Source organism: Mercenaria mercenaria, chromosome 1 (genome assembly GCF_021730395.1).
Source record: "Mercenaria mercenaria strain notata chromosome 1, MADL_Memer_1, whole genome shotgun sequence".
Taxonomy (NCBI): domain Eukaryota; kingdom Metazoa; phylum Mollusca; class Bivalvia; order Venerida; family Veneridae; genus Mercenaria; species Mercenaria mercenaria.
In genome coordinates, this window is record NC_069361.1 from 50,237,963 (window position 1) to 50,257,864 (window position 19,902).

The 19,902-nt window shown below is 36.1% G+C and overlaps 1 protein-coding gene across 1 annotated transcript; it reads right to left on the bottom strand.

Moving 5' to 3' along the window:
- Positions 1-253: 253 nt before the first annotated feature.
- LOC123538410 (dnaJ homolog subfamily C member 4-like) lies at positions 254-18,954 on the bottom strand. Its single transcript, XM_045322499.2, has 8 exons — positions 18,881-18,954; positions 14,733-14,889; positions 13,722-13,854; positions 7,270-7,496; positions 6,243-6,401; positions 3,754-3,834; positions 1,915-2,066; positions 254-417 (listed from the first exon to the last, which is right to left on the bottom strand). Exons 2-7 carry the CDS (start codon positions 14,801-14,803, stop codon positions 1,937-1,939), a joined length of 801 nt encoding a protein of 266 aa, XP_045178434.2. The 5' UTR covers positions 14,804-14,889; positions 18,881-18,954; the 3' UTR covers positions 254-417; positions 1,915-1,936.
- Between the last annotated feature and the right edge of the window lie 948 nt (positions 18,955-19,902).

Genomic DNA, 19,902 nt, shown 5'->3' on the forward strand with positions numbered 1-19,902 from the left:
AGACAGACAGACGGACAGACAGACAGACAGACAGACAACCTGAAACCAGTATACCCCCCCTTACAACTTTGTTGTCGGGGGGTACAATGATGCATTCACCTAACTAGAACTCTTAATAACCTAGTGTTGCTTGAGAACATGGTACATTTCTATAACAATTTAAATACTGAATGTAAAATGTTTGCTTTCATCTTGTTAAACAACTTTAGCGTACTAAATACAGACAAAATATATTTCAGCTTTAAGACAGCTTATTTCAATTTCGTCAACAATAAAAGTGCTTTTCAAATGTTTTGAAATTCATGTTTTTCAGTCATTCTTGATCACAGATAAAATGCTATACATTTTCACAGCCTCATCTGTCGTTCCATTCTTCAAAATCACATATGCTCCAACATCCATACATCTACAATCAATCTGAAAATGAGATCAAAATCAACTATTTCAGTAAGATCTCCTAAACAATACAAGAAAGGCACTTCTGCATCAAAACTGCCATACCAATAACACCCTTTAAAAAGACCAACACTTTTTTACGATTTCGCGTTTTTCTAATAACTTCCATTTTCCTGTCAATTGGGAAAGTACCTGAGCTGCGCCATGAGAAAACCAACATAGTGGGTTTGCGACCAACATGGATCCAGACCAGCCTGCGCATCCGTGCAGTCTGGTCAGGATCCATGCTGTTCACCTTCAAAGCCTATTGCAATTAGAGAAATTGTTAGCGAACAGCATGGATCCTGACCAGACGGCGCAGATGCGCAGGTTGGTCTGGATCCATGCTGGTCGCAAACCCGCTATGTTGGTTTTCTCATGACGCGGCTCACCTAAGCTTTTAACCAATTGGAAAGCGGTACAAACTGAGAAAAAATGCCATGCCTATACCAACTGCAGTTTCTGATTGACTTTGGAATTAAAACAAATGTTGAACTGCAGCCTAGGCATTTTTTGCTTCTTGTTTGTACTTGATATTAGGCATTAAATCCATACAAAATTAACATTTATTTTTCCTTATCATTTTAATTACTAGAAAATATACCATAAAAAAATAATAGAGTTACAAGTTCAGTGAATTTAAGAAAATCCCCAACATTCATCTTATGAGAATAAAAGAGCGTAACTGCAAAATGTTCCACCAGTTGCTCATAAAGTTGCCTATTCAATACCAAATTAATCAAAATATACTTGCACAAAATGTCATTTTTACACAACCATCTTGTTACTGCATATTTCTTTTTTATATTTTTTTTTTCTTTCTGGAAAGTCTTGATTTTTGTAGGTATGGTATTTTCAAACAGTGACATGGATATCATTTCATACTGGTTACCATAGCAACCAGTTTACACAGCACATTTTTTTTTCTTCTGTACCATAACGAAAATCTGAGACCAAAAGTGCCACAGCTGCTATATCAGTCTATTAACCATTAAATTACATAGTATTGACACAATGTCATATAAAACCATGATTATTTTTTTGTTTTGTTTTGGTTTGGTTAAGGTCGCACTGACACAATTACCGGGTATAGGTATAGGTCATATGGCGACTTTCCAGCTTTGATGACGGAGGAAGGCCCCAGTTGCCCCTTTGTGCATTATTTCATCACAGGCAGGCACCTGGGTAGAACCACCCACTTTCCGTAAGCCAGCTGGATGGCTTCCTCACATGAAGATTTCAACACCCCAAGTGAGGCTCGAACCCACATCGGTGAGGGGTAAGTGATTCCGAGACTTTAACCACTCAGTCACAGAAGCCCCTAAAACCATGATTTATTTTGTGAAAAATAGATAAATTACTGATACTGTAACAACTGATTAAATTTTTTATAAGAAATCTGATGGTAAAACTGGTTCAAATCCATTTATGAAATCTTTTCTTCCTGCTAGTAAGATATAAAGCTTCCCAAAAAGTTACCTTACTAAACTGCATTTAAACATCACGTCTTCAATGGTTCTGGAGATAATATGCTGGCTGGTCCAGCTAGACTGTCGACTGTAAGATCTTTTTCTTCTTCTCTTGTTTCCAAACTTTTCTTATCTCTTACTCTTCTTCCAACAGATACCACACTGTACAATAATTGACAATAAATTTTTTTAAATATTTATAATATTTAACCTTCATCTGTTGTTTAGCAGAATATGTTTTTTTTGTTTTTGTTGAGTTGAAAGTCACACCAACACAATTTAGCTCATACCTCAACTTTATAGCTTTTGATAGCGGAGGAAAACACCAGGTGCCCCACAAAGCACAAAGTCACCACTGGCATGCATCTGGGTAGACCATCGACCTACCATAAACCAGCTGGATGGCTCCCCACATGAAGAATTTAACACCCAAAATGAGGCTCAAACTCACATCAGTGAGAGGTAGCATAAAATGAGGTACCACAGTTCAAAATGGCCTCCAAAAAAATAATAGCCAGCTTATGAACGTAGAAAACATAAGGCGTAAAAAAAAAGTTGTTTGTTTCCGGTGTCCCGACCTAACCTAAATTTTTGGCCCGACCCTAAATGTTTTTGGAGAATATTTTTTTCAAAACTGCACTTTTTATGCTTCAAACATGGCCAGTGATGTTAGAAATCAACTTGATGCTTTAATTTTAAGGCATAACCCCCTTATTTGTATTCATTTTTTGACACAAAAATAATTTCCAGAAAGTCTTCCTTAAAAAAAAATCCAAAAAATTTTTTTTTCTGACCTACCTACCCTAATTTTTTTTAAGCATGTTACCGGAAACAAAGAATTTTTTTTAGGCCTAATAGTTAAAACCAATGCAGATTTTTCCGTGCAATTTCTATTATACTATAAGCAACAAATGTTATAATTTATAAATTTTCTTGATGTACTGCCACTTCCTGGCTTCAAAACATAACAGGCCTCAGCTGGAGGTATTCTGGCAGAAATCCCTGCTAATGGGGGTGTAAGGGGGTGAGGGATGCCTCCACCAAGTAATGTTTTTGGAATTAAGGCCTTAAAATGCTGCAATCTGATAGATTCCGAAGGCATTTAGTGGTCAAATACTTTAGCTGTGAAATCATTGCTTCTTGTTGTCATAAAAATTCTACTGTTTTGATCAAAAGGAATATTTTTCTTTAATTTGACGTGACCATAAAATCAAGGGAAATTTGACTTAATAAATATTTTAGAAATACAATATCCAAAACAGTAATTTTGTCATGGTTACAGTTCAGATTTGAAGGAATTACATCATCTGTGCAGAGCACTCGTGATACAGTAATTCACATCTCATTCTGGGTGACAAAGCTTTGACTTAATCGAAAATCACTGAGATATATACTTCTTCAAGCATTTATTTCTACATCCCAGAAGGCATTCAATTAAGCAGTGCTTTTGTGGCATTCCTATTTTGAAGGGACATGAAAACAAAATCTTTTCAGACATCCTTTTAACAGACCATATTTCTGCAAGGCATCATTCTGTAATATGTATGTTATATTAAAAACTGGTTAACAACTCAAGCTAAGGATTAATGCCAAGTTTCATTAACTTCCACCCATGGTTTTCAAAAATGCTGTTTACGGATGGACACCACCACCAACAAAGCTGGACAGTGAGTGATCACCATAGCTCACTTTCTGCTTTGATGAGCTAAAAATGCAATTTCCTGATTACCGGTTTAACCATCTGATAATTTGACATTCAAAGAGTTAACCAGTTCACCACCTGACCAATGACAGCCGGTATGTTAGCATTAACACTAAAAGAAATGCAAACCACTGCAAAATGTCTTACTTTGCTGTATCTTTCATCTTTGTCCTCTCTTCAATTTCTGCAGATTTATTCCTTTTTGCTGTGACAAAACTCTTGGCATTTCTAAAAATACAAATGAATCAAACCAAATTGGTAATACATGTAATTAAAGTGTCATGTAGACATGCATAATTATCTATACAGACTTGCCTTGTGAGGCTGCAGTCATAAATTTATAAGAACCTCAACTCTGCAATAATGGCTTTTTAAGAAAAATCCTTGGCTTATGTACACTTATGCAATAAGACTTGCTTTCCACTGCTATCAGCAGTAACACAGGTATTTATTAGCAATCGCGCCACATCGCTAATGTTACTGTACACATACCAACTTTAAACAAGTGACCGAGTATTGTAATGGCAATACAGAAGTCCCCTACTGGTATAAAACTTTGATAGTGTTCGTCCCTTGTGGTTGTTGGCAACAATGTTGAGATTAAAAATACTTCAAGTCATTTAGGAGCTAAGAAACTATTTTTACTTAAATTTCAACACTGACCTTGACCTACAATCATACATGTAGATCATGTGCGTGACACATTGTCTAATCATGGGGAACATTTGTGTGCAGTGCTAGGAGAATCCATCAATGCACATAAAAGTTACAGAGTGGAAACAATTTTACCTGACCTTCAATAGTGACCTTAACCTTTGATTGACAACCATGGGTCATATGCGTGACACATAGTCTAATCATGGGGAACATTTCTGTGTAGTAATAAAAATATCATTCAATGCAATTAAAAGTTATGGGGCAGAAACAAATTTTTACTTGACTTTATACAGTGACCTTGACCTTTAACCGACAAGCATAGATCATGTGTTGACATATTGTCTCATAATGGGGAACACTAAGATAATCTATCAATGCATTTATTTATAAAAGTTATTGAGCAGAAACAATTTTTACTTGACCTTCAATAGTGACCTTGACCTCAAGCATAAGTCATGTGTGTGCATAATCTACATATTGCCCTCTATAAACATACCAAGTTTTATGAACCTAGCTTGAATACTTTTTGAGTAATTGCAGGATCCAGATTTGCAGACGGACAGACGGATGGATAGAGGGCATTCCTACGATCCACCAGTAGGGGACTAATAAAATTTGTGTTCTGTATTTTGTATTTAAATCTGTTACTGAGTCACTTCTTACAGGCCAACTTCTATGGTCTGTCATATTAGCCCTAAGTCGATTTAACTTATAAATCTTAAAGACTTTCTGATTAGTAGTAAGTGTCCTTTTGATTCAATACATGTGTTTTCCTTATTAACTGTTGTCTAGTCTTGTAATCTTTTAATTTTGCAGGAGCAAGATTTCATGGTACTGGTCATCCTTTTGATTCAATTCATGTGTTTTCCTTATTAACTGTTGTCTAGTCTTGTAATCTTTTAATTTTGCAGGAGCAAGATTTCATGGTACTGGTCAAAATGGCTATGTCATGGTACTGGTCAAAATGGCTATGTCACGGTACTGGTCAAAATGGCTATGTCATGGGGATACTGGGCAAAATATCTATGTCATGGGGATACTGGTCAAAATGGCTATGTCATGATACTGATAAAAATGGCTATGTCATGGGGATACTGGTCAAAATGGCTATGTCATGGTTCTGGTCAAAATGGCTATGTCATGGTACTGGTCAAAATAGCTATGTCATGGGGATACTGGTCAAAATGGCTGTCATGGTACTGGTCAAAATGGCTATGTCATGGGGATGCGAACTTGTGGATTTAATCATACGAACATAAAATGAGTAGGAATTTTACTATTCAGCTAAATGATAGATGCTTTCATATTGGTTAACCTTTACCCTGTTAAATTTCTAAAATAGGAGTGTCCATCATTCAATTTGGGCAGTACCATATATTACTCAAAGTGGTGTTCACTGAAAATTTACTGACTGAACAGCGAACAGGGCACAGCATGATCAGCCTGCATGCATGCTGATCTTGGTCTGCACTGGTTAAAAAGGCAGAATCACTTGCCGTCAGCAGGCTAAAGGTTAAATAGTAATGTACAACATGTAACCATTTCCCACAGTTAAAAATGTGTTAAAAAAAAACAACATGGTAAGTCTATCTGCTTCATTAAAAACTACCCTGTTAATTTTTTAAAATGAACTGGTCCATAATTCAATATAGGCAATACCATTTATTACTTGAAGGGGTGTTCACTGAAGATTTACTGACTGAATAGCAAACTGCAGACCCAAGATCATCCTGCATGGATGGTTGCAGAGGCAGAATCACTTGTTGCCAGCAGGCTTAACACTTATCATGCTGGACACCATTTATTCTGCCTTTGTGACCAGTGCAGATCATGATCAGCCTGCACATCCATGCAGTCTGAAAATGATCTGCACTGTTCGCCATTCAGTCAGTATCTTTTTGGTAAGCACCCCTTTTGACAGTTAATGGTATGGTCCAAATCCAAATTCAGCAGGGTAAGGGTTAACATTGAAAACTTACAAATACTGCAAATATCCTAACAGAGATCCAAGCAACATGAGGAAGATACATAGGTAAACAGACGCTGTTTTCGTAAGTCGTCCTTCATGAGGTACCTCCTTTTCATATTCAGCAAAAGAATATCCTGTATGTGCCTTCCATGTTTTAGCTGCCTGCTTCCTATATTAAAGAGAAAATAAGATTTTTTTCATGTTACAAGTACATGATGATTTGTTTTCTGGCTATTTCTAATACTAACAGGCATTACAGCTCTGTTCACTGTCTGATTATTTTACGGAATCCGGTATCATGTCTGTCCAGAGGAGATGCATTTCATGTAATTACAAATTCTGTTGAAGATTTAATTATATTTAACACTCAGGAAACAATTTGTAACTGTCTGCTTCAAAGTGCAGGGAGGAATGATATAATGTTTGTTTGTTTGTTTGTTTTAGGTTTTACGCCGTTTTTCAACAGTATTTCAGTCATGTAACGGCGGGCAGTTAACCTAACCAGTGTTCCTGGATTCTGTACCAGTACAAACCTGTTCTCCGCAAGTAACTGCCAACTTCCCCACATGAATCAGAGGTGGATTTCAGACACAATGTCGTTTATCAAATAGTCACGGAGAACATACGACCCGCCCGAGGATCGAACTCATGACCCCGCGATCCATAGACCAACGCTCTACCTACTGAGCTAAGTGGGCGGGCTCAGGCCTTCTTTGGAAATGCCATCAACACAGTAGTGGAATCACTGGAATTGGGAAAAAAAAGTTCGGAATTTTTCTAAAATACTGGTAGCAAAATTGAAATACAACATGATACATAAAAGATATCTGTTTTGGATAATATCTGCGAAGTCCAACCCCAAAAACATGATTGTGAACAAACTACTAGTATCATTTAAGTAGTATTTCAGTTAGCATGAAGTAAAATTCTCAATTCCTTTCAAATTCAAGATCCGAGTTTCAACTATAGTATAAAACAATTGACGTTAAATATATCATAAATACAACATATACATTCGTATAAAATATTAGAATTACCTCATTTCTGGATCTTTATAAAATCTTGGATGATAATAATACTGTGTTTGATTAGGATTCCAGGTCTCAGCTGTGGACACCTCATCTGGCTCCACATGAAAACCCGCCTTTAGACCCTCGTCATAAATTTTTCTTTCTGAAGGTTTACTCAGTACACTATACGCTCTGTTAATTTTCACAAATTTGTCATGTAAGGTTTTATCTTTGGAGTCAGCATCAGGATGCACCTATAAAGTCAGATAGTAGAGTTAATTTTACTGTTTGACAAGACGAAGATGCTTTCCTATAGAGTTGAAGGTCTTACGTTCAAATCCTGGCCACTCCCACTCCAGGGTGTTCATGGGCAAGGCACTTTATCATAATTTCCTCGTCTGACCCAGCTGTAAACAAGTACCAGCTTAGTTGCTGGGGGTAATTATATAAGTGGGGTTTAATTGTTCTTAAAATCAGTGTCGCTAAAAAGCTCTACAGAGTCAAAAGCACAACAGAGCTTATGTTCAATGCTTCACAAAATGATGGCCAATAAAACTTACTTTCACCTTTTATTTCAGTGGGTCAATAATTTTTCAAAATAAACTCACCAAGATACAAAAACAATGAATTCCATTTTCAGCTGATAACCTTTTGGTTTTGTTAAAGGTCCAATACTAAGGAAAGTGAACATTTTAATTTCTTTTAAAAAGCACAGAAACTATTTCATTTTATTGGAAAATGAAAGTTGGTATGTAGAAATTCGAAATAAATCGCAGTATATGTACAATTATTTTTCTATGAAGTATGAAGAAAGTTAAAAAGACCTGGGGGGTCATTCTGTCGATTCATTGAAATTTCAACATAATACACATACATTTCTTTGAGTTCCAAAGACCTTCTGTAAATTTTGACCCGCCAATCTTCATTATTTAGTGTCTTGCAGAAGTCTATGCACTGGCTATGAAAAAAATTGCCAACTCACTTTCCCTTAGTAATGGACCTTTAAAATACACAATGACACAGTTTTTGGTCATATGGCAACTTTGCAGCTAAAATAAGTTAGGGTAAATCCTAGATACAACCAATGATCTTGTCAAGTCAGTTTAAAGGCTTACTAATGAAACACTTCTTGATTTTTGTATGGCTGAGTAGTGAGGGTAATTCATTCATTTTCAATAACCTAAACAACTCGGCCAATGAGGCCCCTCCATTTCCTGCAAAGGAATTCATACCAAGAGCTGTACAGGAGACAGCGCACTTGACTATTCAATGCTGGATAGTGAAATTGGGCTAATCTGAGGAAGCTTGAGCTATCACTGAAGTGTTTAATGACTCCCCTGCGGATGAAGATATTATTGGACAATAGGTTAAGTCTGTGTCAAATGTATTAGTAATAACAGAGATAGAGATAAAGTGTATCAAAACATTAAATAAGTATAAAAGGGACATAATTCATCAAAACTTTCTGCAAAAGTACTGTAACATGTGTCATGTCACGTGTCTAATAATGTGGAACAACTATTTTAAGTTCCAATCAAATCTATTTAGTAATAACTGAGATAGAATAAAAGTGTCTCACTACTTGAACCAGAAATTGAAAGTAACAAGAGCTGTCCATAAGACAGCGTGCTCCATTACTTGGCGATTTGACAGTAAAATGAATATTATACAATGTATGTCTCAATAAGGGACCTCTACTCAAAATTACAAATGAGAGTTATGGGGACTGTTACCACACATGCAGATGATGATAACAGAGATATATTTTAAGTTTCAAGTCTTTATCTTATATTGTACTAAAGTTATATCCAGAAAGCGAAGATTGCAAAAAAACTTAACGTATGAAAGGGGCATAATTGTCAAAAACACAATAAGAGTTATGGGGATTATAACCACACATGCAGATGATGATTATAAAGAAATACTTTTAAATTCAAGTCATTATCTTTTAAAGTTCCAAAGATATTTCTATAAACGAAGCAAAAATTTAACATGAAAATAATTCCAAGTATAACAAGTTTGTGACCTTGGTCTTGGGTACAATGGGCTCAGCCCCTGCACATACTTTGTTTATATGCTGGACAATGTTTATGTGAACTTACAGTAAGCAATAAACAATAGTAAACAAGAGGACCATGATGGTCCTGAATCGCTCACCTCTTCCCACATGACCCAGTTTTGAGTATGACTTCTTTTTTTCTATTATTTGACATAGTGACCTAGTTTTTGAGCTCATGTGACCCAGTTTTGAACTTGACCTAGATATTATCAAGATAAAAATTCTGACCAATTTTCATGAAGATCCATTGAAAAATATGGTCTCTAGAGAGGTCACAAGGTTTTTCTATTATTTGACCTATTGACCTAGTTTTCGAAGGTACGTGACCCTGTTTTGAACTTTACATAGATATCATCAAGGTGAACATTCTCACTAATTTTCATGAAGATCTCATGAAAAATATGGCCTCTAGAGAGGTCACAAGGTTTTTCTATTTTTATACCTACTGGCCTAGTTTTTGATCGCACGTGACCCAGTTTTGAAACTGACCTAGATATCATCAAGGTGAATATTCAGATCAATTTTCATGAAGATCCATTGAAAAATATGGCCTCTAGAGAGGTCAAAAGATTTAAATAATTTTAGACCTACTGACCTAGTTTTTGATAGCAATTGACCCAGTTTCAAACTTGACCTAGATATCATCAAGATGAACATTCAGACCAACTTTCATACAGATCCCATGAAAAGTATGGCCTCTAGAGAGGTCACAAGGTTTTTTTATTATCTGACCTACTGACCTAGTTTTTTAAGGCACATGACCCAGTTTCAAACTTGACCTAGATATCATCAAGGTGAACATTCTGACCAATTTTTATGGAGATCCATTCACAAGTATGGCCTCTAGAGGGGTCACAAGGTTTTTCTATTTTTAGACCTACTGACCTAGTTTTTGACCGCACATGACCCTGTTTCGAAGTTGACCTAGATATCATCAAGATGAACATTCAGACCAATTTTCATACAGATCCCATGAAAAATATGGCCTTTAGAGAGGTCACAAGGCTTTTCTATTATTTGACCTACTGACCTAGTTTTTGATGGCATGTGACCCACTTTCGAACTTGACCTAGATATCATCAAGATGAACATTCTGACCAACTTTCATACAGATCCCATGAAAAATATGGCCTCTAGAGAGGTCACAAGGTTTTTCTATTATTTGACCTACTGACCTAGTTTTTGATGGCACGTGACCCACTTTCGAACTTGACCTAGATATCATCAAGATGAACATTCTGACCAATTTTCATGAAGATCTCGTGAAATATATGGCCTCTAGAGAGGTCACAAGGTTTTTCTATTTTTAGCCCTACTGACCTAGTTTTTGACCGCACGTGACCCAGTTTCGAACTTGACCTAGATATCATCAAGATGAACATTCAGACCAACTTTCATACAGATCCCATGAAAAATATGGCCTTTAGAGAGGTCACAAGGCTTTTCTATTATTTGACCTACTGACCTAGTTTTTGATGGCACGTGACCCAGTTTCGAACTTGACCTAGATATCATCAAGGTGAACATTCTGACCAATTTTCATGAAGATCTTTGAAATATATGGCCTCTAGAGAGGTCACAAGGTTTTTCTATTTTTAGACCTACTGACCTAGTTTTTGATGGAACGTGACCCAGTTTCGAACTTGACCTAGATATCATCAAGGTGAACATTCTGACCAATTTTCATGAAGATCTTGTGAAATATATGGCCTCTAGAGAGGTCACAAGGTTTTTCTATTTTTAGACCTACTGACCTAGTTTTTGATGGCACATGACCCAGTTTCGAACTTGACCTAGATATCATCAAGATGAACATTCTGACCAACTTTCATAAAGATCCCATGAAAAATGTGACCTCTAGAGTGGTCACAAGCAAAAGTTTACGGACGGACGCACGGACGGACGCACGGACGGATGACGGACACCGCACGATCACAAAAGCTCACCTTGTCACTTTGTGACAGGTGAGCTAAAAAGATATGACAGAAAAACAAAGGTTGCCGAAAAACTTTAACTTTGCAGATGATGATTAAAAAGAAATACTTTTAATTTCAAGTCATTATCTTTTAAAGTACCATAGATCTGTCTATAAACGAAGCTTTAAATAAAAATGAAAATAATACCAAGTATAACACCTTGGTGACCTTGACTTTCTGTGTAATGGGCCCAGCCCCTGCACACACCTTGTGTGTACGCTGGACAGTCTTTATGTGAAGTTACAGTAAGATATAAGCAATACTAACAAAGATATGACAGAAAATCAAAGGTGGCCAAAAAACTTCAACCAAGAAAGCTCACACCGACGCCAACGCCAACGCCAACACCAACGCGAGTAGAATAGCCCCCCTATTCTCCGAATAGTGGAGCTAAGACGGGGACATAATTCATGAAATATTGGTACAAATGTCATGGTCCTTATGTCATATAATGTGGGTGATGATATGGTACTACTATTTTAGGTTTGAATCAAATCCGTTTGGTAATTACAGAGATAAAATGAAAATGCATCAAAACTTTAACCTGAAATTTTAAGTAAAAAGGGGGACAATTCATAAAATATTCATAACTGGAGCAAGAATTATAGCCCTTGAAACAATTGATGTGGGTGGTGATGTGGAACGACTGTTTTAAGTCTGAATCAAATCCAATAAGTAATAACTGAGATAGAGTGAAAGAGCACCAAACCTTTAACCTGAAATTCTATGGTAAATAGGGGGGATTATTCATGAAATATTGGTGAAAGAGTTATGACCCTTGTACCATATAATGTGAGTGATGATGAGGAATAACTATTTTAAGTTTGAAGCAAATCCATTAAGTAATTACAAAGACGAAGAGAAAGTGCATAAAAACTTTAACCAAGGTGTGGATGCGGAAGGACCCTGATGCTAGGTCCAACAAACAAAAATCACATGCTGAATAACTTTCCTTTACTATTCAATGACCCTAGGTCAAATAACTTTAAGATGTGTGACAAATGTTTTAGGTCCTGAATGCATATTTAATTGCCCCCCATTTGTTCAAATTTGGGAGAGGACCTTATAATGATGCTACAAACCATGTCCGGTGAAGATCCATCCAGCAGTTCATGAAAAGAAGTTGTTTAAAGGTACATTTGTATTTAGCAGCCTCTAAATGGCGCCAAGTGACCTCATTTGTATAAAATTGGGAGAGGACCTTATAATAATGCTACAGCCCAAATTAGATGAAGATCCATAAAGCGGTTCATGAGAAGAAGTCTTTAAAAGTTATTTCTATTTTAGCTCTAGGGGCCCCCCATTTGAATAAACTTGAGAAAGAACCTTATAAAGGACCTTACAATGATGCTATAGACCAAGTCCGATGAAGATCCATGTTGTGGTTTATGAGAAGAAGTTGTTTAAAGATATTTCTAATTTCAGCTCCTGCCGCCCTTAAAAGGGCCAAGTGCCCCCATTTGAACAGAATTCGGTGAGGACTTTATAATGATGCTACAAAGTTTGATGAAAATCCTTCAAGCGGTTCATGAGCAGTCTTAAGTTCTTATAAAATTTTTCTATTTTTAGCTCTGGCAGCCCCAATAGGGGCCAAGGTGAACCATTTGAATAAAATTGATAGAGGTCCATGCCAGGATGCTACTGACCAAGTTTGGTGTAATTCTGACCAGCACTTACAGAGGAGATGTTCAGGTAAAAATGCTGACGCAGGATGATGGACTCCAGACCATCCATGGACCACCTATTCTAATAGCTCACCCTGAACAAAGTTCAGGTGAGCTAAAAAGCATTGATGAAATAACAACATAGTCAGCACTAGGATATCTGTCGAAGTCAGCAGCAAGTTGCTACATTTGAAATGAAACTGAAACCAATCAGAGCCAATAGTTGGAGTATTCAATTCAAACCATTGCATTATTCAAATTTAAGATTTTGGCCACTTTGCCATAGAATAACTGAGGTTCCGCTGTAATTTATCCTACAAAGCAAAAGTACCACTCATGCTAATAATTGGAATCTCTACTAGTGCTGATTGTTTCCCAAACAAGTAACTGATAACCGCCTGATAATGGTACTATCCATATTGAAAGATGAACACATTCATTATAGAAATTTAGCAGGGAAAGGGTTAACTGTCCTATCACAGGAAGGAAGATGAATGACTACATGTATATACTAAACTAGACTATATATGAGCCGCGCCATGAGAAAACTAACATAGTGGCTTTGCGACCAGCATGGATCCACACCAGCCTGCACATCCGCGCAGTCTGGTTAGGCTCCATGCTGTTCGCTTTTAAAGCCTATTGGAATTGGAGAAACTATTAGTGAACAGCATGGATCTTGACCAGACTGCGCGGATGCGCAGGCTGGTCTGGATCCATGCTGGTCGCATACCCACTATGTTGGTTTTCCCATGGCATGGCTCATATTATATGACAAACCTTTTTAGAAAGTTCTATAAAAGCTTTCTTTATTTCTTTATCTGAAGCATCACTAGGAACCCCCAGAACATCGTAATGGGTTTCATTTGTTGCTTTCCGGAAATTTTGGTGGAAATTTTTGTGGAAAAAGGCACTGAAACAGACAGAAAAACATATTCTGAAAATGAGCCGTGCCATGAGAAAACCAACATAGTGGCTTTGCGACCAGCATGGATCCAGACCAGCCTGCGCATCCGCGCAGTCTGGTCAGGATCAATGCTGTTCGCTTTCAAAGTCTATTGCAAATAGAGAAACTGTTAGCGAACAGCATGGATCCTGACCAGACTGAGCAGATGCGCAGGCTGGTCTGGATCCATGCTGGTCACAAAGCCACTATGTTGGTTTTTTCATGGCACGGCTCAAATATATTTTCTTTCAAGGCTAAAAATTAACTTTCTTTATTCATGTCTCGCTAATTCCAAACTAAATCCCCTGTCAACATTTAAATTTTACAATACATTGCTAACAATATTGAGTGGTGGATTAAATATGAACACATCTAGGCCTTCACATTGTTTATCATCTGATTTACCACAGTACAGAGTTCTGATTTGCAGGAATTTAACTACAAAAGCGTTATGATATAATTCTAACATAAATCTTGATCCCAGTCCATTAAGGTGATTCTGCACATCTGGAACAATTTTTTTTCTACACTACAAAATTTGCTTAAACCCTGATTTTTCCGATTATAGTAAAAAAAATCAGCAAATAAAGAATAGGGACACATGCTTGATTTTTTTGCAAGATTGACTTAAAAAATCTGGAACATAGCAATATGGGACAATTATGAAAGAGATTTTACAAATTTTACTCTACATAATAATTAGGATAAAATATGGTTATTATAACAGTAGCTCGATCTGGGATGCTGTATTTGCCTCGAGTGGATTTTTGCCAGATCGGATCTCACAAGGCATTCAAGCTAATCTAATTACAGAGACTAGAAAAGCTATAAAAACACTACATTACCACTGGGTATCAATCCTCTGACTTAGTCTAAGGAAGGCGTTAGCTGCAGACTGGGCTTGACTCGGCAACATGACTGTTTACAAGGTGGTATCTTTCAACACTTTCATCTGTCAAGCGTAAAATGTCTGCACGATATGGATCTACATCCTGCACCTATCTGAAAATAGTGCAAATCTACTACAAATTGAACCAATATCACACAAAATACACATGTAGTTATTCTGAGTGCATGTTCACAAGATTTTTTACAGTCTGAAGAAGACTAGGTTTTCAAAATATTAAAATTTCAATTTGACTGACAACAAACTGACAGTATCCAGCACATTCATTGTTCCTGGTTTCATCTAAATATGTTTTATGTATACTTTCTTGGGGCTTTATTCCTGTAGAACTTGGAAAAGGATTAATTTTATATACAGGCCAATCTGACTAAAGTACATCTCCTATTATACACTACGCTTAGGATCTGAGAACGAGCTATTGATAGCCTCGTTCTGACGACCCTTTCGCTAGCCAATCACAGCTTAACTTAAAACATTTTGCAAATCTATAGTTAGCCTTGATTCTTGATATTTACAATTCTTATGTTAAGGAAAAGTGTAATGAATAAATTAAATCTAGGTTGAATTTATCATTTTCTGTTTGCCCTTGGGAAGTAAGATTGCAATTTTACCTGTAAAGAAATCCTAGGCTGAATTCAAACCTTAATCATGTAACTGTTAACAAGTAAAAAACGGAAGTGTGACAAATTTTATAATGGAGAAATGAGCCATGCCATGAGAAAAACCAACATAGTGGGTTTGCGACCAGCATGGATCCAGACCAGCCTGTGCATCCACCCAGTCTGGTCAGGATCCATGCTGTTCACTAACAGTTTCTCCAATTCCAATAGACTTTAAAAGCGAACAGCATGGATCCATGCTGGTCGCAAACCCACTATGTTGGTTTTCTCATGGCGCGGCTCATTAATGAATTAAATTAAGAAAGAAGATGCCAAAGTTTAAAAACTTTTCTGAACATACTTATTATTAACACTCCGTCTATTCAAGTTTCATAAACATTTGTAGACACAGTATGTACACAATTTCAGAATAATATAAATTTTGTTTTAAATGGTTAAAGACATTCTGAATTAAAACTAGATGTGTGTTTATAAAACACAGATGCCCCCCACTCCTGACTCTGTACATGGTTTCAATACACCAAGTTAAATATTTTTTAAGATGTTTGCAACGTAAAACTTTTAAACACGTGTATTTTTCAGTAAGTGAAAGAACATAACTCTGGCCCAGCTGAATGAAATTCAAAACAGAACATCAGGTGCACATCTTTACATGCTTATTATAAAACAATCCTCTAATGTTTTATTACTCGGTCAAGTTCATTTTGAGATACATTCATGATTGAACACAAATTTTTTAACGGTTGAGTGAAAGATGTAGATGTATTTGTAATGATTACATCTCTGATAATGAATTTATGTTGACATTAAAACATAAACTTGCCTTGCTGACATTTTATGAATGTATATTTTGTGTTTTGTTTCTGCAATTTAGTGTCATCAGCAGTCTGCTGAGTATTGAAACCGGTGCATGTAATACTCGGAAAGAGGGCGTGGCAGTATGAATAGATAGATAGTGTCATGGTAGATATCTCCTCGCACCTGTCACATAATATTTTCAAAAAATTAAGTCTCTTCTTTAAAATGATGAGTTATATCAACCTATTTGAAGCTTCTACATGAATACTAATGTGTAATTTATTAGCGCAAATAAGTCTGACCAGTATATGATGACTTTTTTGGATTTTTTGATGTCTTTGCTTTCCTATTGAACAGTAAAATGCAGACATGGGTAAGGCTTATCGATAGAGGGATGACAACTAAAAAATATCAGATCAGTGTTCAAAATTCGCGGTAGTCCGACAGCCTACGGCTACCAAATTTCAGCTCGGGCTACCGATTTTCCGCAGGTACAAGCCCGACCAGGCTACCGAATTTTCCTAATTTGGTTAAAAAATCATGCTAATTAAACGAGTACAGCATCGTAATTTCATATGATCTCCATTAATGAACACTAAGAAGGCATCACGCAACGTCCTGACTGAGGAACGCTTATTGAATTATTGTTCGTTTTTTGCACTCTCACATGTTGACAATCAAACACAAAGTGTCAAAGACGTAACCGCAGCGCTAATTGGCTGAATACAATCACCTCTTGTGTAACGGATAATTTGATTAGCTTTCACACTTTTCGCGAAAATCTCACAAGTTACTGCAGTAGGCGGAGCTTAAATTATGCTATCGGCGTGTGTGTAAATGTGTATTCAGCACTTGTTATTACATCTTGCAAATTGTCAACAGTCTGAGTAGCAGTAATTGGCGACTGCGGATCCTAAGAAAGCGGGCGTTACAGTTTAGATTTCGTTTGGCAAGGAGTGTCATGTCCGATGCTTTTGGACTCTGACGATGCTGATCTGGACTGGAGTATTTTTAGTTAAAATTTTTTGAAAGGTAGTGTCTAGCCGTTCGATAACCGGACGCCTAGCCTGCGTTCCTCAGGGGATGTTCTAGTCGTCCGGTAATTGATTTCCTAATGAACAAGACATGATTTTATACAGTTTTAATGTTATTTACTTAAGATATCGATACTTATATGCAAACAAAAGTTTGTGTTAATACATACAATAAACATTTACAATAAATCACTGCATTATTCAGCCGATAAAATGGAAGTTTGCCGAACTCAATAATGGCGAGATCGACGTGACGTCACTTATTAAAATCTGTTCATCTGGAGGCTTCTATGGGACCGGAATTTTCAAATTTTAACAACTTTTTCACTGGTTTTTCAAAATTAAAACAGTTTTGAAGAACTTTCAATTTTCATATTTTAGTATTCAAATATTTTTTAATGAATTACTGTTTTAATTGACATATACTTTCAAAAGCGACAGCGTGATTTTCAAAACATTAAGAGAAACAGCAGTAGTTAAGCGTTCATAATTAATCCATTTTAAATATTTTGAAATAATTATTGTCAAAATTAATGAATGCATTGCATTTTTTTAAGCTTTCCATTCTTCAAAAAAAGATATATCAATTTGTCTTTAAATAATTAAACTTAAAGTTTAGGCCATTAGAAAAAACACCACTTTTGACTAAATAGCATATGGACGTTCAGCGATCAATTTTTTATCATTTCTAAAAATAGAATATCAACGGATTTGTAAACAAGCACGATCTCTTGCGTTTAATCGACTGAAAATCAGATAAGTATTGATAATTTAAGTAAATAACATTTAAAACTATATAAAATCATTACTTATTCATTAAGAAATCAATTACCGGACGACTAGAAAATCCCCCGAGGATTTGCTAGCCGTCCGGTAACCGGACAATAGAACACAGGCTAGGCCTCCGGTTACCGGACGGCTAGACACTTCCTTTTCGAAAACATAGCAAACATGTACTGTATGTCTATTTTATAATATTCCTTCAAACATGTATAGAGATGTCTGTAAAACAAAATGTTATATGGCGCAAAAATTAAGTATTTTAAGGTATTAAAATTCGGGCTAGTGAAATTGGTGCTGGGCTTGGAAAATTTCCTATCTGGTAGCCCGAACGGGCTAGTGGATACAAATCTGAATTTCGTACACTGTCAGATCATAAAATAAGCCATCCCGATAAGCCAAATGAGTAAGGCTAATGGTTGTTTAGTACTTGGTACCATAACTAAATAAGATCTGTTATATAATTATGACGGTGATGAAATGAAATGTAAATTATGCTCATAATCATCGTCAAAGACCTTCGACTAATGGTTGTTATGTTCTACAATTTAAACAATACAGCTGTAATGAATAACATGTTTATTGATTTGTCCAATAAAATCCCAATTGATGTTAAATGTGCACAACTACTACACGATATAACTTCATAAGTATAAATTTGTAGTTAAATCGTTGTCCGATAAAGTTCTGTCCGAAAAAAGCCTACACTATAAAACTCTACAAGCTTTCTGAGGTTTCTGCGGAATCTGAAGAAGTCAAGAGTTTATAAACGAGTGAATTCAATGACTGCTGATAAATAAACACAAATAGTACAAACGAGTACGGAAATACCGTTAAAAAGCAAATGTTCTCACCTTTGCATAACATTGGACAAGTTCGACTGGCGATTGGCGAAAGCTAGAAAGGAGTAATTAAACCCGGTATTCGGTTCTTGCATACCGGACGGGGGATTCTGGTGGTAAATAATATAAAATAAGATCATCTTTATTTAGTGTCGGTTATAACAAACATGTAAACATTAGCTAATACAATATGGTTATTATAACAGTAGCTCGATCTGGGATGCTGTATTCTGCAAGAAAATAGTGCAAAAAAGAAAGTCATTTATTTGATATTATTCCGAGCATGGCATACAAATCACTAGTAAACTCTTATTCCTGATTGAGGCAATTGTATCATTTATTCTTCTTTTCATTTCATTTTTTTTGTATAAATAATTAGCTTTGAAATTATCTTTTCAAAATTAACAACTAATTAACTTGTTTGCCACACGAAAGTACATCAACAATAAAACGACCAACAAACAATCATTATTACACTATAACAATACGTATGACGAAACAACCTCTCATTTACTATATAAATTAAGTATGAGGAACCGGTGATTTGACGAGACCACCACCATCCGACTGGTCAATAATGTAAACAAACGCAAGAAGCGATTTCTTTTCGAAATCGAATTAATCTTTTTAGTGCGCTTATAGTATTTTAATTATTACCTTTATATATTTTGATAATATTTGCTAAATTTGATGTGCATTGAAAGTGGTTCATGAAACGCTTAAAATTCTCCAGTTATAAATGCAAAAAAGCAATCCGGGATGGAGGGGTCATATCATTCGTGCGAATATCATTACTCAGGTATCACTATTCATATGTTTTCACATGTTATTGTGGTTGAGTAAGATAATACTTGGAAAAAAATGTTTCAATTTATTTTCCGCTATTGATGACGTCATACCCTTATTACGTCACTGTATGTGCATTCCATTCTTCGTCGTGTACCAGTGCCTCATAGCAGTTATTGGAAAGCACATTGTCTCAGGTTAATTCGAACTATACTTGCACAAGTTGGTTTGTATTTTTTAAAGAAATA